Below are 25915 nucleotides of genomic sequence, written 5' to 3'. Positions count from 1 at the left end.
CAGAAAGATTATGCAAGGCATCTAGAAATGCCTTTGGTGTGATTCATTAGGCTTGTTCTTACAACAGGTCACAAACCTCCCCCAATCCACCCCAGTGTCAATGATGTCCAGAGGAAGAGGATTGGGGCTGAAGGCTAAACTGTCGGTGAGAACAGTGTGTGAGACAGTCAAATCAAATGTGTGGGTTTTTGGTTTGTGGTTTGCTTCAATTTCCATAGTGTTGAAGTTAAAACTGGTAGCTCACTATTTCCATACTTTCTTTGGTGCCTTGGTGGAATTTATAAGCACCATAACTCTTTTGTGAAACCAGAGGTCATAGAATCTTAGAGTTTTATTCCACATATTATTTTCAGATCCTGAAGCTTGCGTGTTCCAGTTGGTCACTTCTGCCTGCAGAGGTTTTAACCCAGAAGAGTGGGGTTGTGGTGGGAGTTGTTCTAGACAAAGAACAAACTTTTATTTTTTCAGTATAATCCTCTTAATAGTGAAAGAAAACATAGTCTAGTTCTATGTTGTTTAATTGCCAGGAATGCTGTGAATGTGATACTCCTACAAATTTTGGGTCATTCTTTGTCACAGATCATTTTCATGGGTACATTTCTTGTTTATATATAACACTAACATTTTTTTCAGCCTCAATTTAGATTGAAGGTTATAATACCAAGTGTTTAATATGCCAATAAAAGTGGTTCTCTAGTATAGATATATTTACTTATTTATGGTAAGTTGTGTTCATTTTTTAACTCCCCCACATTTTTATATTCAGGTACAGCTAATAAGCAAATACTTCGAAAAGAAAATAGGACAATATATCTTTATTTAAACAGTCAGCTCCATTCAGCTAAAAATACAGCATAGTTTTTTTTCCTGGTAGCTAGGCAACTGGAAAAAAACACCACTTACCTGAATTGCTGTTTACTTTGTATTTTTAAATCCCAGCTGTAGAGATTTTTATTCTCTGTACTTATGAGATGGTAGAAAGAGTAACTGTTTATGGTGTAGCTAAATTGTTTAATGTACTGTTTGGTGCAGGAAGCAAATTAGACATTGGAATAAGCATCTCCTGTATCTGTAACAAGCCATTAGTAATATTTGATCTTTTCATAAATGTTTCAATATGTTATATATTATAAGCAACTGCCCTCTCTTGACTTGGGTGGCTGTCATAAATATCAGAGCGTATGAGGCATGAAATCAGTACATTTCTATTTTTCTGTAGAATGCAAATGTTGTTCTAGTCAACTGTATCTTCATAGCAATTTCAAATCAAGCAAATGGTCATAGTACACCATTTGCTTGACTTGTAAGAAAGCAAAGTAGGTTGTCTTTCTACTACTCTATCTACTACTATGTAGCATATTTATTTAGTAACATCTTGCTATAAAAAGGTTGAAGAGAGCATCTCATAGGCATAGCATATAATTTGGTGAAGAAGTTGAAAGTCAATAATTTATTGAAAGATCTGGTAACTGCAGATTAATTCTGGGCCAGGCTACACAAGACCGATCCATATTGAGCACATGGGTGATTTAGGGCAGTGCAACAGGTTTTCCCTGCGCAGTATGCCGAGCCAAAGGGGCACCTTCCCACCTCCTTCCCAAAGCCTACTTAGCACTTCGTCAGCTTTGGGAAAGAGGCCAGAGCCCTCTAGGACCCTGCCAGAGCCTTGCGGCTCCTTTCTGAAAACCCAGCACATGAATCTGGGAAGGCTGGCTGACAGGGAACGGAACATCAATTCCCCCCCCCCTTACTGCCCCACTGAGGTTAACATCCTTACAGCCCGAGAAGAAAACTAAAAGCCGTTTCAGAATAATTGAAAATATTCGTTCAGTTCAATCCTATGCATGTCTATGCAGAAGTAAGCCTCACTAAATTCAAAGGGCTTACTCGCAGAAAAACGTGCTTAGGACTACAGCCTAGTTGTTGGGTATTTGGTGGATTAAAAATTGCTTTAGTGTTCATATTTACCTGATGAGTTTTCTAGCCAACTTTTATAATAATACTTCAGTGATGAGACTGGTCTGTAAAAGTGTACACTTGTTTGATCTTTTTTCTAGTTTTTGGAATAGACTCCTCCCAGTGCATGTACAGAAGAGGGTTCCTTTGGCCGATCTCATTGGTAGCTTAAGTCAAAGGCTTTACTAAACTATTCTGATTTTGAATTATACATTAATTTAATCTTGCAGTCTGCTCCCTCTCCATGATCTTGCAATCTACACTTTACAAATACATGCATGCAGAGAGTATATTAGTGTTACATTAGAGTAAAAATACCATCCTTTGAAATACCTTTCATTCACTTCTTTTTAGGTATTTTCACACTATCTACTTGGGCATCCGAAGTAGACGGAGTGGTGATAGTGACAGATGGCGCTTTTATTGGAAAATGGTCTATGAGTATGCAGATGTGAGTATGCTGCATTTGCTTGCTACATTTCTAGAAAGTGCCCCACAACTGGTCCTCCAGCTCTGCATTGTTGTACAGACACGTACTCTTCAGGCCCTCCAAGGTAAGGATTTATTTATTTATTGGTCTTAATTAATATGTACAGATAAAACTGTATGCATATATGCAACCTAATGCTATATATACTGAAGTAAAGACCTAAGAATAATTTATTTTTAATGGGGGCTAAAAGAAAGCAAAGGAGAAATACATCAAGCTTCTGCCAAGCTGTTATTAATGTGTTTTGGATTTAACAAACTTAAATAATCCAATTTTCCTACACAAAAAGGCCAGGGTTTAAAGGGGAAATCCAGACCAGAAATGCAGTTCCCTGTATGTATGGGTGGTAAATGCTAGCAGCCTTTATGTTGTAATCATGAGAGGCAATGTGCTTTTTTTACCTTCATCCTGGATCAATGAACGCAAGTTGGATTTGATGGCTCCCAGGGTCCCTTCCAACTCTACAGTTCTATATTTCTGTGTTTTTAAGTGTTGTGAAAGTAGGAGACAGTGTAGCATTTAGGTTGAAGAGTGAGCTCTTATTCCACAGTACAAAACAAGGCATGATGCTGCCAGGTCAACAAAAAAATTGGCACATCTGGAGATATGCTACCAGGCTGGAAGCATGGGATGAACATTGGGGTTAGTAAAGAGGGCTAACCAAAATGAGCCAAAGCTGATAGTTGCTGATAGTTACTCAAAGAGCTTGCTTACCAACTAGGCTGTGTGACATCAGTGACAGGATCCATCTTTAGTAACAATTTGCAACTTTCATTGTGTCGCCAGGTCAAAAGAAGCACATGACATGATATTACCAAGGATTCTGTGAATTTGACATTCAACCTAGATTCCATTCCGTTGTAATTGCTTATTCTCATGGCCATTTTCAGACATTATTAAAAGTTTATTCTTACTGCCATTTAAGACTTTATTAAAGGCAGGGTTCCTGATTGCATATACAATTCATGGCTGTCTGTAACCAAATCATTCTACCCCAAGTCCCTCCAAAATAGACCCGCTTTGGCTAAGGACTCAGCTGACTCCAGTGTACAGCCCAAATGTCTATTGATCTAACAATCTCCTTTTATAAAATTCCAAAATCTCATCTTCAAAAACTTTATTTAGTAACATTATTGCATTTCTTTAAATATGGGCATAATAAAGTACAAACTGTCATATGCTGGCTAGAAGCAGTATATGCTCATTCTGAAGTGGTATATTCTTCTGTCTGGTAGATTTACAAATGCAGCCATTCTTGCTGCAGACACTATACCACAGAAACAGTATGCTTGTAGTTATACCCTGGCAATACTATAGCCCAGTTCCTTCACCTTTATTCTGTGAATCGTTTTGTTCTAGGATATCCTTAATAATTGTCCTTTTAAGAAAGACTTCTTAATGAACATACATATTACTAATTGTATGCCAGTGCCTTGTACAGGAAAAGACTGATATACATGACACTACACACTTTTCTTTCAGAATGGGACATAAATTCCTCTTAAGATTGTTCCAAGCCTTCTACTTGAACTATTTTAATGATAACAACAACAACAACAACAACAACAACAACAACAACAACAACAACAACAACTTATTTACACCCCGCCCATCTGGCTTGGTTTCCCCAGCCACTCTGGGCAGCTTCCAACAAAAGTCTCGAAAGATCTCCTAGATTTAAAATAATGCTCCATTCTAGCAATATTTCTGATAGCCATGCATATCAACATAATCCCCCCCAATTAAAAAAAACCTAACAACTTCTGCATGTCAAGTTGTTTCAGATATGTTTTGAATGTGAGCTACTTTAGTGTTGCTAAAAACTTAGAAAATCTTAGAGGTAGACTAACCACATTATAATTATGATTATGATTCCCAGGCCATCTGACTGGGCTTCATATTCATATAGGTGATAATGCATACATGATAATCTTTTCTATTTTAAATGAATACACAAACACTCTCAAATATATACATTTCCATCCATAATAAGTTGCTTATAATGGCTCGCTGGGTTATTATGTTTGGGTTGCCATTAATTATGCCAAATGATATCAGTGAGTAAAAAACTTAAGCCACCAAAGATTTGTATGTAGGTGGATTTGCATGTAGGTTGTTTCTTTGTGAATCAGATTCTGTAAGTTCATTTTAGGTGCCACACAAGGCAGCAGAAAATATTGGAAGGAATACACCTTCCAATAAAAAAACACTCTCTGAGAGCACTCTCTGCAGAGGAATGAGAATCTAATACGTTAGTGAATAGGAAGTAGTAAATATAACAAATACTGGGATGGGGGGAATGCGGTGCCAAAGATTTTAAAAACTAACTTCAATCCTTTTTTTTTTAAGGCAAAAGTTGTGAAAAATTCTATCCCTAGCAAACTTCTATTCAAGAATTGAGCATAATGATGATTCAGTGCAGTTCCTCAGATAATGTAACATTTAGGAGGGGCAGCTTACAGAAACATCATAGGGCTGCATAAATGGTACTTAATTTCTCACAGCTGTGCTTTGCTACAGCTGATTTTATTTTTAAATCCCACAGCATAGCCTGTTACGTTTCTTCACAGTGAACTGTGGGGGGGGGGAGGATGGCATCTTTGCTATGCTTATTGTTTCCGTGATCCATACACATCCTTTTAATTTTCTTCAGAAGCTAGTGGCATGACAATACTTATTTAGCAATTTGTTCTCTGCTGCTGAGAAGACTAGTTATCAAGTAGATGTGATATGTCAGAGTCTCTGAACACAATTATTTACCACATAAACAATACATTTATGATGCAGGTAAATAACAATGGGATTGTTTTATAATGAAAATGAAACTAGTTGAGCAAATAATACATTTTACTGGCTACTGTGTATGGTGTTCACCTTGTCTCACACAGCTTCAGTCTCTTGAATGAAGCTGAGAATAATTTTAAAAATCCAAAACAATTTTCTAAATCTCATTGTGACATACTTCTGAGTAAGCAGGGATAAAATTATGCAGTGCCACCTTTTTATCCTATGAAATTTGTAAGAATTGACTTCTTTTCTGAACCAAAGTGCTACCGCTATAAATATATTAAAAAAAACCTTTAATCCACATTTGCTTCAATAATAGTAATAATATACAGATATTTTGTTCCCACTGGTCTTGGTGGCTTGTTTTTGGTGTCATAGTTGCTGTGTGCCTGGTTATTTCTTCTACCTGTTGCCTCAGTCATGATGCTTTCAGTTCCATCTGTCATAAATGATTAAATGCCAATAATACTGAGCTCCTGAGAAGGCAGAACATTCACTTTTTAAAGACAGATGGGTCAGTAAGGTTCCAGGCTTGGTTTGGCTTCTTATTTAACAAGTTTAAATTTAGAAAGATTGGTTAAAATACTTAACACAGAGCTGAATTTCATAGCTTGATAGTAGCCTTGTTCAGGTGTTATTCATCAGTTTCTCCATGTGTGCTGTCCCTTCTTGCTCCTCCCCAAGTTGAGTGGGAAGGTCTGAAAGAGAATTCTACTCATGTTTGAACCAACATACTAACAAGCTTCCATTATTTGGAACCCTGTGTTATCAGAGTTCCCAATCATGGAGAGACTTACAAATGCAAATCCCTGAACACACTGTTAAGAACTTCTTGTTCAATATTGGGAAAGCCAGGGGTTGAGTGGGTAGGAATTGCATACACAGGAATGTTGGGCCTGGGGCTGGCATGCATATCCTAAACACCAAAAGCTCACTGTAATTGGATACCACGCACAGGAGGATTGCCTGAATTGGAACTTTGTACCTTTGAAACCATTAAACATCCTGAAACTGGCACAGACCTTGCTGGTATGACCATTGCACCAATTTGCCCATGTTACACCAGAGGATCTTTTACAGAATCAAAGCCTTTTCCTTTCCGGAAGAAACTTAAAGATGTGCATGTTAAAGTCTGGCCTCAGCTACTTACCATAGGACTAGAACCAAGAACAGCTTGGTTTAAGATCTGGAACCTATCCAGCTAAAAATTAGAGGTTTCTCAAATATGTTTTTAGCAGAGAAGCTCAAAAACTGCCAGGCTGTGAACAGATATTGAACAATGCTGTGATCAGATTTTGGCTCATTGATCTTTGTAGCCTCTTGTGCTTGAAGAATGTACATGAAGAAGAGACATAATAAAACATCTTTCTCATCTTGTTTAAATGACAGCTCTGGATTAATCAGAATTTCTGCAAAACTGTCTATTTGGCAGTCAATCAGACAAAAGAAATATAATTCATAAACTGGAACAATGTTTTCATTGCTTTTGGGGTTGCTGTTTCTTGCATCCTTCAGATCTTCTGGGGTTATAGTCTGAAAATATATTCTGAGTGTATATTTTTCCATTGTTATTATGTTTCGTCTTCAGGAGAGAAAAAGTGAAAAATAGGTAAATGGTAAGCTTTATTGCGAAGGGACGACTGCCTTTCCTCAAATGTTCATGAGCATGATTTAAAACAGGGCTAACCCTTCCTTTGACTCAGTGATAAAAACCCATGCTGTGCATGTTAATGATCCCAAGGTTCAAACCCTTGCATATCCAGGTAGCACTGAGAGAAATGCTAGAGAACCATGGCTAGTTAGTACATTGACAGCACTGAGCTCAATTATCTGACTTCTTGCACAGCTTCCTGTGTTCCTAATTTGGCAGGTTCCTATGCTGCTAATACTTGTAGTTAAGCAGTTTGCATTGTATTTTGTTTATGAACAGTTAATTAGAGTTGAAGCAGAACAACCTAAGCCACATCCAACCACAAATGTTTCTTAAAGGATATCTACATTTGAGACTCATTGCCCTTTCAGAGTATGCAGTCAAGGTAGCGTCATTGGGGAGGAGAACTACATGTTTTGTAGTTCTATGCATCTACATGTTTTGTAAAGGTTACATTTACATGATGTATATCCTGCACTTTGTGAATATGAGTTTTTCTAATCTGAGAATCCCCAGACTCAGAGCCAGATTATTGTTGTGTACTTTGCATACCTGTTTTTAAAAGTTCAGGTAAATTGCAGCAATCGATTAGCATGCACCATGTTTTTGTGCTGTCTGAATAATGCAAACCACACTAGCAAAAAATAGACAATGTACAGTGGTACTTTGGTTTTTGCATGTCTCCATTAACAAACATTTTGGTTTTCGAATGCTGTAAACACGGAAGTAAATGCTTCGGTTGTCAAACATGCCACACGGCTTCCACTGAGTGCAAGATCCTGAGGCCTAGCTGTCAGCTATTGAGTTTTTGGTTTTCGAACGTTTCAGAACTCGAACGGTCTTCCGGAATGGATTACGTTCGGAAACCAAAGTACTACTGTACACATAATGATTTGTTTGTCAGTACATTTATATCTTATTTTTCTATGTAGTAGTGTTCAAAGAGAATAACAGAAAGATTCATAAAACAATACAATATTGTTAAAAAAATAGAAAAAGAACCACAGATATCAACGAACTCAAGAAAAAATAAGCAGCGGCTTTTACAATGATAAGGATTCACAATTTACACATCAGTAATAATTCTCTTGGTTTAAGTTATAAACAGAAGACAATTTTCCGGGACAAGGGAGTTTCCCTCTAGCTTTTCATTTCTGATATTCCTCATATTTCCAAACTTCAGCAAAATCACTTGGTTCCCTATACATAGTACGAGAACACTATCCAAGTTATTCCTATGAGTCACCTACTTTACCTCTTCTATGCTTCCCCCTCCTGCTGTCTCTGTCCTTAACAATCTGTTCACCATGCATAAACTAAAAGATCAGTTAGTGAAGTGGTTATTTATGCTCTATTCAAACTTCACGACAAACAATGCAATATAGAAAATGTGTATTGGTGAATTATATATTGTAAATGGGAGTTATAGCAAAGCCCTTCTTTGCTATAGGGGTAAAGGGACCCCTGACCATTAGGTCCAGTCATGGCCGACTCTGGGGTTGCGGCGCTCATCTCACTTTATTGGTTGAAGGAGCCGGCGTACAGCTTCCAGGTCATGTGGCCAGCATGTGGCGAACCAGAGCAGCGCACAGAAACGCTGTTTACCTTCCCGCCGGAGCGGTACCTATTTATCTACTTGCACTTTGACGTGCTTTCGAACTGCTAGGTTGGCAGGAGCAGGGACAGAGCAACGGGAGCTCACCCCGCCGTGGGGATTCTAACCGCCGACCTTCTGATTGACAAGTCCTGGGCTGTGTGGTTTAACCCACAGCACCACCCACATCCCCAGAATTAGGGATAGAAATACTTTAAATAAATAAGAATTGCCCATACCACAGCTTCCTTTTGGCAGTCCAACTAATTTCCATTGTTGTAAGATGACCATCGTATGTGGAATTTACATGGTCTCCCCTATGCTAAAGTTCCTATTTCTGAAGTGAAGCTATTTTTGTTTAATTTTTTTAAAAAGCATGGAAGACAAACAAAAGTGGAAGTTCAAATGTATTACAGTTGGTTTGACCTTTTACCAACCAATGACCTTATTCAAGTCACTGCTTTTTCTCTGACTGGATATAACATACTTTTTATTTTACTGCTTCTGCTTTATTGGTACTAAAAATAACTACCAGGAAAGGTATCAGTACTTTTTACTGTCTCTGCTGCCAGGAAGAGAGAAAGCAGGCCAAATGACTTGGAAGTTAAGAGGACATTGAGAATGGCATCTTTTATTACAGAATGTTCTCAGCGATTGTAATTCCAGCTAGCATGCCCTCTGGCTGATCAGCTGGGGCCGAAAGCAGCAAATGGCCACCTCTGCAAAGTGGTGTGAGAGAGAGGAGGAGAAGCCTCCTGCCCTACTAAGCCAACAAGTGTCTTTGAATGCAGCTGAGGAAAAATGCACCCCTTCCCATCTTTGCATGAGAAAGGCCCAGTGATGTCTGTGTCCCATAACGTATACCAGATTTGCCAGCAGCATGTCCACAAGCCACTTTCTGCCTTTACAGTCTCTGCCACATACCTGTTCAGTGCAATTTGGTAATTTGCCTCCCTTAACATGGGATACTGCTTTAGAATGTACTAAGACAGGCCTCTTGCCTACGGCAGCTGCTGCTGTGCTCAATATGTTGCGGGGGGACGCTGGACTGAAGGTGGTGGACTCTTCCTCATTGGATATTTCTAAACAGAGGGCGGCTATCTGCCACGGAATCTTCTGTTGTGACTCCTGTATTGCAGGGGATTGGCCTAAACAACAACAGCAACAACAATTTTATTTTTTATACCCCACCCATCTGGCTGGGGATCCTTCCAACGCTCCCATTCTATAATTTCTGCCCCAAAGTCCTGCCCTGACTGTTTTATTCCTGCTCAGCAGCTGTGGTCCATGCTTTTTGTTCCACTTTACTGGCTGCTACTGCTGAAGGAACTGTTATGATCTTTATGTTACATGCAACTCAGCCCACAAAAATGAATGTTTTAAAGAGATATTATGGATATGTCTCTCGTGAAAAACATCCAGTTGGGGAAAGGAAGTGGCTTGGATCTGTTCTACTTTCAAGAGTCCATTGCAGTTTGTTTTTAAAAAAATTAAATTAAATTTTACATCCACTAGGAATTTGCACCACAGTAAAGTCTTTGAAAGCAAAAGGTAAAGAGGGACTCTGAGCCATGATGGAGCCATGTTGCCATGTTCTTTGCATATTTTTGCACCTGGTTAGCATAGTGTAGCTGTATTTAATGCAGTGGCAGTACTTCAGATTTACAATTACGTAAGTGAAGGAAGAATAATCTTTTCAGGCTCTTTATGCATCGGCTCCAGATGGGAGTTCAGAGGACACATAATGGATAGAATTGAATTGATATCTAAACATTTTTTTAGCCTAAAATCAAAGAGATTCATAGGCAAAGCTTACAATATAGAGCTGATTGCAATACAACAGGCTGTGCTAAGTGCTGCCAAGGATATGGTTTTGTCAGCGTTTTAATTCCCAGCTAGTTTTCAATTACTTCTAACATCTGTTTTGTTTTTGTTTTTTAAAATCACTTCTAGATGGTGATTGAGGAAACAGAGGTTTTGAGGCTTGCAATCCATTTTTTAAAAAGCTTGTGCATTCAGAAGAAAAGGAGAAAATGTAGCTTCTGTTTCAATCAGCAGAAAATGTTTTCTGTCACAGTCTTCTTACAAAGATAATACCCTGCTGTATATCATTCATGCAAGGATCAAGTGATCTAAGGATGGAAGCTGAATATGGCTAGGAAAACCCCAGTAAGAAACTCGAGAACCTTTATGATGGAGATCAATAAAAAAGAGCACAAGGCTTCAGTTGACAAAAATGATAATACAGAATAAAAACCATGGGATGTTTGTTCTGCTTTTAAGTAAGTAAAGAAAAAGAAAAGGCCATTTCATTAAACCAAAAAATAGCAAGTTAAGAAATGAGAGAGAGAATATTTCCTCCATATAGCAACATACCCATGAAGCTTGATAATCTTAGTATTATAGTTTCTTATCTCTGAAATACTATTAAGTTAGGAATGGACAATCATAACTGAGAACCAAGCAGAGTATGACAATGGAATTAAGAAATATGAGTTGGAGAGACAATTTTTCTTTCATCAGCTGTTCCCTGGAGTGTCACAGCATTTGGCCAGTATACACTATACTGGATTTCTCTCAAATTTAGTCAATCTATGTTATTGCAACATTATTTGTGACATCTAGTACTAATGGCTACTAGCAAGGTAACTGCAATAGATAAGTCATTGGTCTGATCAATGCCTGCTTTGCAAAGTGCTGTAATGCTGATTAACAACCCTTCTCATATGTGTGCAGTAAAGGTAAAGGTAAAGGGACCCCTGACCATTAGGCGCAGTCGTGGCCGACTCTGCGGTTGCAGTGCTCATCTCGCTTTATTGGCCGAGGGAGCCGGTGTACAGCTTCCAGGTCATGTGGCTAGCATGACTAAGCCACTTCTGGTGAACCAGAGCAGCGCACAGAAATGCCATTTACCTTCCCGCCGGAGCGGTACCTATTTATCTACATGCACTTTGACGTGCTTTCGAACTGCTAGGTTGGCAGGAGCAGGGACCAAGCAACAGGAGCTCATTCACAACTGGACTTGACTGTAAGGGGTCCCTTTACCTTTACCTTTATGTCCCGCTCAATATTGGCCAATATTAATCTCTTAATTAATGCGATCTATAGCAAGTACAAAGAATCTCCATCTTCTGAAGATATACAAAATCCAATAGTGGCTGGCTGCCAGAATGCAGAATTGTTATAGTATTAGCCCTACAGAGCATGACACTTCTCTTCAAATGTATGGTGATAATTGAATAGCTAACGCATCTTATCTTTAGTCATTCCTCTTCGTGACTTGCATACATACTCATTTGCACCTACCCACAAGTGTTACCATGTAAATTAGCTCTTGGCTATAAGCTATAAAGTGATGATTTATAGTTTTAGCTTAGTATAGCACCTACATCAAGCATTAGTATTACAAATGATCACCGCTGAAGCCTTATTGAATACAGTGGTACTTCGGGTTACAGAAATATTACCTCGGCTTAAGAACTTTGCTTCAGGATGAGAACAGAAATCATGCTCCAGTGGCACGGCAGCAGCAGGAGTCCCCATTAGCTAAAGTGGTGCTTCAGGTTAAGAACAGTTTCAGGTTAAGAACGGACCTCTGGAACGAATTAAGTATGTAACCAGAGGTACCACTGTAAATCACTTAATGTACCACATTTTAGTATTTGTGCAGAATTCAGTTCTTACACAATGTTGCAGTATATGGTCTATATGTAAATTGGCTGAGACTGAGAGTAGGAGGAAGAAGTAGGTAGCATATCTGTGTTGTGTATGCTGTAGTGCTGTTTATCAATTTATTTCTTTAAAAAATGACTAATTTGAGGAACAGAGATGAGTTCAAAGGCTGAAATAATAGAAAAGTAAAAGGTTGCACCCAACATTGCATCAGTGGCTTTCCACTCAAGTAATGGGACTCCACCTTCCTCTCTTCTCCCTGCATGCCATCAAAATCTGCTCTGGAGACAACGCCTGCTCTCTGGAGCATATTTTGTGGGTGCGAAGAGGGCATTAATCATAACATGCTGAGAAGGGAGGAGAAGGAAACTGATGCATTGGGGCACAAAGTTTGTTCTTATCTTGATTTATCAGGCCAAGAGATGTACATCTGAACCCTGTTTTCTAATTTAATATCTCAGATCACAGAAAAGTACTACCCTAAATCTAATTAAATTTCTCCACAGGTTCTTTATTTAGTGGTTTGCAGGGACAGATTGCACCTTTAATAACACTTTTAAAAACACACACACCTCTGTCATATCTCTTCATTGTTCTAAGCAGTATTATCCACAGTCACAGTCAGGTTCAGGGTTTCATTCAAGAATATAAATTAAAATTAACTGAAAGTCTTGAATCTCAGTTTTGGTCCCATGGAGCAGAATTAATTTTCCTTGATTAAAGGTTTTTTTTTGTTTTCTTGCTAAACTAAAACAACAAGAGGATTTAAATAGACATTGAAATGCAGAGTGCACAAACTACAATAAAATATGCTGTAGCTTCTTTTCTCGCTAGTACCGTGAAGTAACAAAGCCGGAGCACATTTCATGGCTCATTTTGACTGCAAGACACCAGTTTTTTGTTCAACAGAGAGCCAACCTAGGTATTTACTTAATATGAAGCATGCATCTACATATCTTGTTTTTCCTGAAATAGTTACAGGTGCATGAGAGCCTGAACCTTACTAGGAAGACAGCATGTGGGAAGGAGAGACTTATCTATTCACTTCTCTCTCACACACATTTTTTATTTCAGTCCAAAGACCCACAGAAACATTTTCAAAAGCAAAATAAGACAGAAATACAGGGAAAGGGTTCCAAGGCGGTTGCTATGTTTTATCCAGAGCATGTAGGTTTCTATTCACTTCTCTGCCATGATAAGAATCAAGATTATCTCACATGGCTAGGAGCCTTAAAAAAATGAGGACATTGCTGCCCTGTTCCCACCCCCACCTTGGCCACATGACTGAGCTGAACAGGGTTTAGAATAAGTGTAAATCTCTCCTTGCTCCATCCCTCCATGTTCCTAGAATGCCCTTTGGGGGGACTTATGCTGGTGTAAGTTCTGCCAGCTGAGCCCTGGCTGAGCTGAGAAAGCCCAAGATCTGCCTAATTCAGACTCACTCATCTCAGCAGATCTTGTGTTTGGCTTGATCTGTAGGTCGCAAGTACAATTAGCAAGAATCTGTCATCTTTTAAAAGTAGGATTGGAACTGGCCCCTCGCATATATTACTCAATTCACTTCTTCCCTCTGTTTGCTGTTTTCTGCTTTGCTTATGCAACAATTTGAGGTGTTCATAGTTTGTTTTGTTTTAGGCAATAGGACTTGATGCACACATACATGTTTGCCTTGTCGTCCTCCCCCATTTTATCTTTTGTCCAGTTTGGAGCAATTTTTACTCAAGAGCTTTGAGCAAAATGAGGGGTGCAAGGATAGTGAATTGAATGATACTGCACAAAATGTTCTCTTTGCTGGTTAGTGAACACAGCATCTTCCTTTAAATCCAGACAGAAAATTGCTAATAGGAACCATTCTGGAATCCTGAATGGAAAACAAGTATTTTGAATTGATGGCTTTCTGTGATTTTGCCGTAATAGCACACTTAGGGAAGTCTTTGAAGTGGAATAAAACATTTGACTATTTTAAAAAAAACAAACACATAAATAAACCACAGGCCAAATACATTATACCAAATAAGAGTGGCAGCATAATTTCATATTTATCATTTATTAATTTATAAGGCTTTTCAGAATAGTCTCAACACAAAGTGATGTATAGTCACTAAAATATATCCTTAATATCAGCACTAGCTGCCCAGTTGCAACCAAACCTGGATCAAGGTTCTTTTATTAATTTACAAAGCGCTGATTGTACCACCAGAACCTTTGTATCCTACCTCGATAACTGAGATCAACTATGGTTGTTTCCCAACCTGGTAAGGTTCATCTGATACCAACATGAAACTAAGCCTTCAGTGTTATTGGCTATCTTGTAGAATGCTCTTCCAGTAAACATTCAGCAGACATTGTTAGCATTTGTTTGCAAATACTTGCTGAAAACTTTTCTTTGCTGACAATCTTGTGCAGACAACTAAAATAAAATTGTACAGTTCCCTGGTGACCTGTGATGTTCGTGTTTTATGTGGTTTATTGTGTTTATGTGTGTACATACCACTTTTACATTTTTGTTACAAAATTGCAGTATATAAGCATTTTTATACACAAAGGAGTAAAATAACAACCTGTGAAATACAGCAATGAAATCTCATTGCAATCAGACAAATTAACAGGCTAAAACTATCATTGGACATATGCCCAAAAAGCCAACCTCACGTTTTAATCCTCAAAGATTTTTCTGAAAATGTATGCCTTTATATCTCATTTAAAAGAGGTCAGCAATGAGACTTGCCTGACTTGACCCACAATTGCTCATTCTCACTTTCAAGGCTTAGCTGGCAATTTAAACCAGTCTGCTCTTAATCTGTTTGTTTTTATTATTATTGTAGAAATCTTGGTTTTACTGCATTTTTATTACACCAATTTGTGATTTTTAAATGAAAAGTTGCTTAAAGGTATTTTTTTAAAAATAAATAGAACACAGTAGTTCGTATTTCCACCATCACTTCTGTACATTTGCACTTTTTCTGCTTACAGTTTTCTGCAGCTATTAGTGAACGGTTTGATGAGCTCTTGCCTCCAGACAGATTTTAAAAACAAAACAAAAGAAAAGTATTAATACCAAGTAAAGCTATGGTGTGAAATCGTCTGTTCCAGATTTGTTGCTAAAAATAGTTATGAATTGGTAAACGAAAGGCAGGATCTTTCACGGTCCTTGAAATAAATCTAGGTTAGTTTTACCTGCTTACAATTTTTTTACCTGCTTAAAATTAATATTCCTGCTCATCCTGATAAATGAATGGGAAAGAAATGATTGTGGAACTAAAAGAGATCCCAGTTATGTCACAACTAGAGGGGAAAGCATTGTATAATGTAGTGGGCATTTATAAGCAAAACAAATGGAGAAAAATTATTGGGAGCTCATGCACACTGCAATATTCTGCTATACCTAATGACTGGTGCAATGAAATTAGGCACAGGTCTGGGCTTTTCAGCTCCATGTCGTAGTGAGTCCTCTTCGCCACAGCACTTTCCCCAGGAAAACCCATGTTTTACTGCTGAATTGGAGCAAGCAGCAATCCATGGAAAACCCAGTTTTCATTTGCTCTGATTCAGCAGTAAAATGCGAGTTTTCCTGTGGAAAATGCCAGGACAAAAAAACCCAAAACCCTGATCAGATCAGACATGGAGCTTTAAAGCCCGTCTGGACCTGTGCCTAGAAACATGACACAAAATGAAATTTGAATGTGCCTTAACTACCCACCAGTGCAATATCCATTTGTGCTTTTGTACAGACAAAATCATGAACATATGTTAGGGATGTATGTGGCATATTTGTGATGTCTTGTACATATTGAGCTCTGCTTTGTGGACTGATTGAATGTTAGGCTTAACGTAAAGTTCCAGTAGAATTTCACTTAGGGGAATTCCTTAGTGGGTGTCCACATAGTAAAGATATGAGCCAGGCATGGAGGAAGGTGTGAAAATTAGTGCACTCTGCTTATTAAGAAACATATAGATTAGTGGAATGGGAGTGTTTTGCTTTTGCTTTCCTAATCATGTTTCAGCCAGTAAGAAATTATTAGCATACTTACAGTAAAGTATTTTGTTTGCTCCCCTCCTTAAGATTCTGATGTCATGCTGTGCTGTTTCCTCTTCTGGTGATTTGTGCTGTATTGTTCTTATTGTATTCCCATTGCTTTCACTGGAAGCATAGTTAGCTGTCTTGAACCTTCTGGAACAATAAGTGCAGGATAAAAGTGATGGATGGATAGGGAGACAGAGAGATGGAGATGTATCAATCCATTCCAGATCATTTGGTTAACGCATATATATATATATGGCTTTGGAATGCATGGACTGTTTGTGAATGTCCAATTTCAATATACTATCACACAAAGCATGTTCTCTGTTTACTTGTACAGTGGTACCTCAGGTTACATACCCTTCAGGTTACATATGCTTCAGGTTACAGACTCCGCTAACCCAGAAATAGTGCTTCAGGTTAAGAACTTTGCTTCAGGATGAGAACAGAAATTGGGCTCTGGCGGTGCGGCAGCAGCAGGAGGCCCCATTAGCTAAAGTGGTGCTTCAGGTTAAGAACAGTTTCAGGTTAAGTACGGATCTCCGGAACGAATTAAATACTTAACCTGAGGTACCACTGTATAGTCGTATCTCTGCTCCCAAACACCTTGGGAGTCAAACGTTCTGGCTCCCAAACAATCGAAAACCGGAAGTGAGTGTTCTGGTTTTCAAACATTCTTTCAGAAGCCGAACATCCGACAGGGCTTCCATGGCTTCCGATTGGCTGCAGGAGCTTCCTGCAGCCAATCAGAAGCCGCACTTTGGAAGTCAAACATTTCAGAAGTCGAATGGACTTCTGGAACGGATTCAGTTCAGCTTTCTGATTTACGTCTGTATATGGAATGATCCTGAATCAGGCATTGATAGATTCTGACTACTCCCATCCTGCATGATTACCTCATCACCAGTTTTTCCTTCTTCCACAGGTAGATCTGACACCTGCCAAAAATCCTTACTGACAAAGTGCTGTGATTAGCTTGATCTTATGACTTCAAAGGCACTTCATCAACAATTTTGCCCCACTCATTTAGGTCTGTCCATTGCATATGACTAAGCTGTTAACAAATTTTTAAGGACTAATAATATAGAAACAAAAAATGTCCTTAGCCCACAAATGAACCTATCAATTAAACTGTTCTGCAGTGCCATCTAGTGGGAAATGCATATAACAATTTTGCCCAGGGCGGAAAATAGATTCTATTACAGTACTAATACTTTCCTCACTTTATTTTAGACCATAGCCCAACTTGGTTAACTTTCATGCACATAGAAATAATTTTCTAAATGATCATCTATATTGCACATATAATACATATGCATTAATTAAATAGTGAGTTTTCCTTCTCTCCCAAACAGTGATTGCAAATCCTGTTGCAGACTATTATCTCTTACAATATATGGAAAAATCTTGCAGATTATTGTTCCTATTGAGCAGTGAAACAAGAATCAAAGTAGGGAAAACATTTTAAGAGATACTTCACATGTAGCATCCTAGAGGAAGGCTTCATGCAAAAGGTCCCAGGTTCAATCCCTTGCATATTCTGGTAGGCTGGAAAAGACCCCTACCTGAAACCCAGGAGATCTGTTGCTCTTCAGTGCAGACAGTCCTAACCTAGATGTCTATAAAGCAGCTCACTATGTTCCTGGGAGCAAGGAGGAAAACAGAGTGGCTTCTTGAAGAGTCAAAGGAAGTGAAGGGGGGGAAGCAGCATAGAAACCTGATATAAAGAAGGGAGATGCATTGATTTACATATTTCAGTTACAATTCCTGATTTGCTGCTAGAAAAGATCAGGCAGTAACAGAGCAATTTAGATCTTCACTTTAAAATGACTGCATGTTTGCTTTGCTTGTCCATTACAATTCCAAATTAAGGAGACCTTACCTTTAACAAGAAGTGTAGTGAATCCTTGACTGCTAATAGGCCACACAACTGCAATTAATATTACCTTACATTTAATTATTTTTGTGGAAATTTATACCCTCTGTATTGTGCCTTGGTCAGACTACTGGAGTACTGTGTCCAGTTCTGGGTTCCACAGTTCAATGGTGTAGTGTTGGCACAACCAGGCACCACCACTATAGTTCCTTATCAAGGGGAGCTGCGCCCAGGCTGGCCTTTGGGAATGCTGCTCCACCTGGGAGCGGAAGCATCGGGAAGGTGGTACCACTGCCCCTCTCCGATGTTGCAATTTCCAAGGCAGGCATTTGGGGAGCCCTGCAGCTGAGGGAGGAACGAGTCCATTTGGCCACGTTGCCTTGTGGGACTGATGCAGCTTGTTCCTCCACACACCTGTTGCGCCAAGGGAGAAACGAGCTCCATTTGCCAAGGCTCCTTGTTAGAATTCCTGATCTATGATTGCAGTCATGGGATTTTTAGCTACCACATGATGGTGTATGCTTTGACTCCACAGAGTGGGAAGTGACAGAAACAGGATGTTTGTGTTACTGTGTTCCATGAAGTGGGACTATTGTCCTTTGTTTTTCCCCTCTTTGCTGTCTGATGCTAGAGAGAGGGGGAGCCATGTTGCAGTGCTCCGTGTGTGTTTATATGTAAATAAAGTACCGTAGATTAGCCAAAATGCTGAGTTGCTGAGGTCTGTCATGCGAAATGCGCGAACTCTGCGGATCCCTAAGTGTGCCGGTGTCAGTTGGCATCGGTCGCTGTGATGTTTGGGCTGAAGAAAGCTTATGAAGCTCCCGAATGATCGACCAGGAGTGAGAGAACATGCCAGTCGGGCATGTGTCTCTGCCAGGGTCCTACTCGAGTGTAGGCTGAACTCCTGACACTCCTTGCAGTGCCAGTGGAGCTCATTTCTCTTTCCATGCACCTCGCAGGCTGACAGAGAAATTAACTTCCTTGTCCACAGCACCTCCTGGGGTTGGAGTCAATGGAGCTCATTCATCTGTGCTCTGGGCGCTGGTGTCCAGAGCACAGAAGAATGAGCTCCATCAGCCCAGAGCCCACGAGGCACTGTGGCCAAGGGAACTCATTTTCTCCTTGACCTCTGTGCCCTGCCCCAGGCGCTGTCGCGTGCCCCAGGTGCTATGGGCTCGTGCAACATCACTGCCACAGTTTGGTAAAGAGGGGACTTAGAGTATGGTTACCAGACATCCCCGTTTCCCGGGGACAGTCTCCGGATTTACAAATCTGTCCCCGGACAAAAATCCATCCCCGGAATGTCCCTGGATTTCATTTAATGTCCCTGGATTTATATTGTAAATGTTGTAGATTTATTAGTAGGGAATGAATGTTGCGTGACTGGTTCAGCGGCACAAGACACATCATATGGGGACTTCTGGTGAGGCAAAACAGTGGGCACCATGGCAGCGAGCAGCTCCTCAAGCCAGCCAGAGCCAACTATGCTACCAGGCTGGCTCTGGGCTGCTGAGACTGCCACAGCCACTGCTGAGGGGGGAACCGAGGATGCCCGGTGCATCTACTGGGGGAACCGCTGACAGACACACACACACACACACACACACACACACACACAGCCCAAATTGAGCTGGGAGCCAGAGCACCCGGCCGACTGCCCAGCGACGCTCCAGGGCAGTAAAAATCCTGGAGCCGATGCTGGGAGAAGAAAGTGAGGAGAAAGAGGAAGGAGAAAAAGAGAGAGGAGCCCTGACCTTACTGCGCCGCTGCTGCCGCCGCCACCACTGAGGAGGAGAGGTAGGAGAGCACCGGGAGGGCAAGGACACGTGGCTGAGCCCTGGCCCAACCTGAGCCTACTCCATGGCTGCTAGCGCTCCAAGAGAGCAGACCAGGGCCCAGAGGAAGGCCGTGCGACAGAGGAGACCACAGAAGAGAAGATATTACTTCTTATTTTTTTAAAAAAAATAGTTTTAATTTTTTTCCTCTTTTTTTAAAAAAAAAGTTTCCCCGGAATCTGGTAACCTTAACTTAGAGGAGTTATGATAGCCATCTTCAATTATCTAAAGGGCTGTCACATGAAGGATGGAGCAAGCTTGTCTTCTGCTGCTCCGGAGGCTAGGTCTCAAACCAATGGATTCAAGTTACAAGAAAGAAGATTCCGACTAATCATCAGGAATAACTTTCTGATAGTAAGAGCTGTTCAACAGTGGAACAGACTCCCATGAGAGTTGGTGGACTCTCTTTCCTTGTCGGTTTGTAAGCAGACATTGGATTGCCATCTGCCATAGATGCTTTAGTTGAGATTTCTTCATTTCAGGAGGTTGGGCCAACTTTACAATTCTATTGTTCTATGATTCCATATTTCAGTTTCCTGTTCATTATGTTGCTTTGAATGTATACTTTATATTTCACCTTCTTCAGTAGTGCTTTGTTATCTATTGTTTTATTTGGTGTTTCAATTAGTTGCAAACCACTTTGAGATTTTTTATTAAAAATATAAGTGGTGTACACACTGAATGAATGAACAAATCAAAGTAAGGAGGTCAGAGAGAAGACACCAGCTTTTCTCATAAGATTTAGACAGCAATAAATAGACATACTGGCAATAACTCCCAGTGAAATGAAAAGGATTTGGTTCTGAGTAAGCATGTTTATGATCATGCTGTTAGCAAAGCTTACTTTCCAAAGCAGACATCTGAGCCCAAAGTCTTTTAGGAATGCCCATTCCTTTCATTATTGACATTAAGCTACCATTTTGAAGAGCAATATGATCAGAAAGCACATTATAGATATGGGAAATTGAAGTATCTCTTCAAAGGAACATCAACCTTTTGTTTAACGTTCTGTTTAAGTCCCCAGTTCTTCAAGGGAGGAGGATTAAAGTGAGATGGGAGAAGAAAAGAGAAATACATACCCTTCTTTCTAAAGTGTTCATGCGCAATGGTAGAAACATTAAATTTAGTGGATATTTGGAGAGTCAAGTGTTTGTTTGATAGGCAGTTCATTTTTTTTCCTAACATACATGGCAGCAGTGCCAGGCTGGATGCGGCTTGGGTTTCAAAAGAATTAGAGTTAAAGGTGAGAAAAATTGAAATAGAGCCAAGAACATTATCAGATCATAATCCTATAGTGATGGAAATTCAAAAAGAAACCCAATCAACTTTTAGATGGAGACTAAATGAAGAAATCTTGGGTGCTGAAAGTCTTTTTGGAAAAGGCAAAAAACCTGCTGAGAGAATATTTTGAGCTAAATTTGAATAAAGGAACCGGGCCACAAACAGTCTGGGACACTAGCAAGGCAGTGATGAGACGACTGTTTATTCAACAAAACGCAGTTAAAAGAGGAAAGAAGGAAAGAAATTATAAATAAATTAGCAGAGAAAGAAGAAGAGTTAAATAAAACTCCTAATAAAGAAACAGCAAAACAGGCAATTAAATTATTACAGTTGCAATACTCTATGCTAATTAGCGAGGAAATAGCATGGAAAATTAAAAAGACAAAACAATTTTTTTTAATGCTAACAAATCAGGTAAGCTTCTGGCATGGCAACTGAGAAAAAGTGAACAAAAAAATTATATAAATAGGACAAAACTTAATGGTAAAATAACTGAAAAAACAAAGGAAATAAGGGAAGCCTTCATGAAATACTACACAGATTTTTACAGAAAGGGAACAGAAAAGAAGGTACAGATAGAAGAATATGTAAAAAAGAGTAACATCCCAGAAATCACAACGGAGCAAGTAAGGATTTTAAACTGAGAAATAACCATGCAGGAAATTATAGATGCAATAAACCAAACAAAGGCAGGGAAATCACCATGGTCAGATGGAATAACGGCTAAATATTATTTAAAAAATGAGTGAACAGCTTGTAAACCCAGTGAGGGATACTATGAATGAAATTTTAAAAACAGGTGAAGTCCCGGAAACATGGAAAGAGGCCTATATAACTCTAATACCAAAGCAGGATTCAGATATAACATTGGTCAAAAATTATAGGCCTATATCATTATTAAATAATGATTACAAATTATTTGCATTTGTGTTGGCAAATGGATTGAAAAACATTCCAAAAGATCATATTCATTAGAATCAAGCTGGGTTCCTTCCAAGAAGGCAAATTAAGGATAATATTAGAAATGTGTTGACTATTATTGAATACCTGGAAGTTAGAAATGAGAAGAAAGCAGTGTTGATGTTTATAGATGTGGAGAAAGCATTTGATAATGTTTCTTGGGACTTCGTGGAAAGGGTGATGGAGCAGATGGGTTTCGGTGTAAACTTTAATAGAGGGATACGGGCTGTTTACTCTGAGCAGAATCGGGTAATAACAAATAAATGTAATATACAAAAAGGAACCAGACAAGGTTGCCCATTATCACCATTATTGTTCATTCTGGTCCTAGAAGTGCTGACTAGAAATATAAGAGAAGATAAAGAAATAGTAGGAATAAAAGTAAAGGAGAGTGAACATAAATTAAAGGCCTTTGCAGATGATTTGGTAATTACGGTAGAAGATCCAAAAAGTTCTCTCCCTAAAGTAATGGAAAAAATTCAAGAGTTTGGTCAAGTGGCAGGGTTTAAATTAAACAAAAGTAAGACTAAAATGTTATTAAAAAATATTAAAGAAATAACAGAAAAGATAGGAATAGAAACCCATGAAAAAGTAAAGTATTTAGGTGTATGGCTGACAGCAAAAAATATTAATATATATAAGGATAATTATGAAAAAGTTTGGCTAGAAGTAAAAAAAAATCTTGAAATGTGGAATAGGATGAACCTATCCCTTCTAGGAAGGATTGCAGCAATAAAAATGAATGTACTTCCAAGGATGTTATTTCTTTTTCAGACAATACCAATATTAGCAGGGACTGCATGCTTCAAAGAATGGCAAAAAGAAATTTCAAAATTTGTCTGGAATGGGGAAAAACCGAGGATAAAAAATAAGATACTTACCGATGTGAAAGTGAGGTGGCTTCTCACTTCTAGATTTAAAATAGTATTATGAAGCTGCAACCCTAATATGGATCCGAGATTGGATCAAACTTGATAGAGAAGGGATAACAGACTTGGAAGGGCATGATAATATGTTTGGATGGCATACCTACCTATGGTATGGGAAAACAAAAATTCATAAAGGATTTCATAATCATATAATAAGAAGAGCATTGTTCAAGGTATGGGATAAATATAAAAAACTATTGGAACCTAAAACACCTTGGTGGTTATCACCTATTGAGGCATTATCACTTAAAACATTGGGGGGAAAGGGAGATTGGCCTACATATAGAGAATTGTTAGTAGAACAGGAAGGGAAACTGGAACTGAAAGAATATGAGGAAATAAAGGAACATCTTCAAAGCTGGCTACATCATAGGCAGCTAAAAGATATTTTCAAAGAGGATAATAAGAAAGGCTTTTCATATACAGTCTCTAAATTCCAAAAGGAAGTAATAGAAGAGAACACAAAATTATTAAAGAAATGTATAATATCCTTTTGGAATGAAAAACGAAAGATGAGGAAGTGAAATCAGTAATGATTAAACGGGCACGAGACATAGGCCACAACATACAATTTGAAGATTGGACAAAAATCTGGAAAGTAAATTTGAAATTCACAGACTGTATATTGTTAAAGTAAAATTATATGAAGATGATGTATAGATCACCAGTGAAGCTGGCCAAAATATATAAAAATAAACAGAGGGAATGTTGGAGATGTAATGAGATTGAAGGGACTTTTGTTGAAGAAGAAGAAGAAGAAGAAGAAGAAGAAGAAGAAGAAGAAGAAGAGTAGTAGTTTGGATTTGATATCCCGCCTTTCACTCCCCTTCAGGAGTCTCAAAGCAGCTAACAATCTCCTTTCCCTTCCTTCCCCACAACAAACACTCTGTGAGGTGAGTGGGGCTGAGAGACTTCAAAGAAGTGTGACTGGCCCAAGGTCACCCAGCAGCTGCATGTGGAGGAGCGGAGACGCGAACCCGGTTCACCAGATTACGAGACTACCGCTCTTAACCACTACACCACACTGGCTCTCAAATGACATTTGTTAAAAAACCAGAAGCCTTCCTGTTGGGCATTGTAGGGCAAGAACTGCCAAAAGAGAAAAGGACACTATTTATGTATGCAATGACGGCGGTGAGAATACTGCTAGCACAGAACTGGAAGACTGGAGAAATTCCAACAAAAGAACAATGGCAAGAAAAACTGATGAGTTATGTGGAGATGGTGAAGCTGACACACAGACTTCAGGGAAAGGACAATAGGAACTTTGAAAAAGAGTGGAAACCTTTTATATTATATTTGCAGAAACAAAGGAAGAATATTGATCTGATGGTAGGATTTGAAAAAAACATTCACAATTTTATGGATAGGGAATAGGTAATTTAATAAAAGGGTAAAGTATGATATTTGTAGAAGATAACAGAATATATAAGGAGGTAAATAAATCAGAAACGGAAGCTGAGGGAAGTCCAAAAGGGGGGAGGGAGAGATGTTTATGTAATCTGTGTGTTATAAGTATATTTGTAAGACAAAAAAATTAATAAAAATAAAGTGTTCATGCGCTAAAATGCTTTCAGTGTAAAGTGCCCTCCACTCCTCCTCAGAACACTCATGTCTGCTCTAGAGAAAAAAGTAACATTGTCTTTGGGAAGAAGAAAAAGAACTCTCGGGTCTAGTTATGTAACTTTCACTGAACCTGATTTTGTATTGTGTTGACTATCCCTTTGTACATATGTAAAGCTTGTCTGAGCACAGAGCTAGGTAGAAGTAAGACATAGTCTCCAAATAATCCCTAGATACTAGTCCAAGCATTAAGGTGACTTGGTTTGCATTGTAGTTTTTTCCACTTGTACCAAAAGTGCTTATGTAAAGCTGCCAAAATGAATGGGCAGTAGCTAAGGTTTGGGCTTGCACTATTCTTCTCTTCTGTTCAGGCAAAATTGGTGTGCACTGACACAGCTGAAAATATAGTAAAACAGTGCATGAAAATGAAGTATTTTTGTATATGCATTAGTATTTCATTTTCCCCACTGGTGATTTTTTTTTTAAAGAAGAAAATGGAAATACAATAAATTTGTCACTGGGTTAAAAGCCTTTTCCATGTCAGTTTTTAGTTATATGTTTCTGAGCTTTCTGAGATCACTTTATTACACACTTCACTGCTCACTAACAGATTCTTCCCTGCAAAATCAGTGACAGTGCACTTTATTTATTTATTACATTTATATTCCACCTTTCCTTCAAGGAGCTCCATGAAGCATACATAGTTCTCCCTATGTTATCCTCACAACAACCCTATGAAGTAGGTTAGGCTGAGAGCAAGTGGTCCCAGGTCACTCAATGAACTTCATAGCCAAATGGGGATTGAAATCATGGGGTTCAATATCCTTGCCCATCATTCTAACCACTACACCACACTCACTGCTGCTTTGTGCATCCATGTGTGTACATAATGTCCTGGCACCTCTGATTTTAAAAAAAATCAATATGTCAGCACAGTCACACTAGCTAGCTCTATGCCCCATGTCATGCTTTCTGCAGGCCCTTCTTCAATACATGCATAGAGTTGCATGTACAGTGGTTTAGATGCTATCATTTGTTCATTTATTAAATTTATATATTGCCCTTCACCTGAGCATCAAGGAGCAAAGCAGAGCCCAGAAGCATTCCCAGGCTATGTGCCTGGTCGTTCAAAAACTCCATCAATAACACAACACATATTCTCTCCCAGTTCACCTCTTTTACTAACCAATAGCCCCTCTGTCTTGTCTGGATTAGACCTACATGCCTTTCTGCTCCTTTCATTTTCTGCAGGTAAGCCAACCATAGGCACCAAGTCTGCGGGCACCCTCAAAATTTCCAA

General features: G+C 39.0%; 1 protein-coding gene across 2 annotated transcripts in view; it reads left to right on the top strand.

The window, feature by feature from the left end:
* XKR4 (XK related 4) overlaps positions 1-25915 on the top strand; it is a 118638-nt gene that overhangs the window by 77905 nt on the left and 14818 nt on the right. For both annotated transcript variants that reach the window (XM_053396144.1, XM_053396143.1), the window contains exon 2: positions 2311-2510. In XM_053396144.1, the coding sequence (XP_053252119.1) occupies positions 2311-2510 (200 nt within the window). The remainder of the gene's footprint in view (positions 1-2310; positions 2511-25915) is intronic.

This window comes from Podarcis raffonei, chromosome 7 (assembly GCF_027172205.1).
Source record: "Podarcis raffonei isolate rPodRaf1 chromosome 7, rPodRaf1.pri, whole genome shotgun sequence".
NCBI classification, from domain to species: Eukaryota; Metazoa; Chordata; class Lepidosauria; order Squamata; family Lacertidae; genus Podarcis; species Podarcis raffonei.
This window is presented reverse-complemented; position numbering and strand designations above follow the sequence as displayed.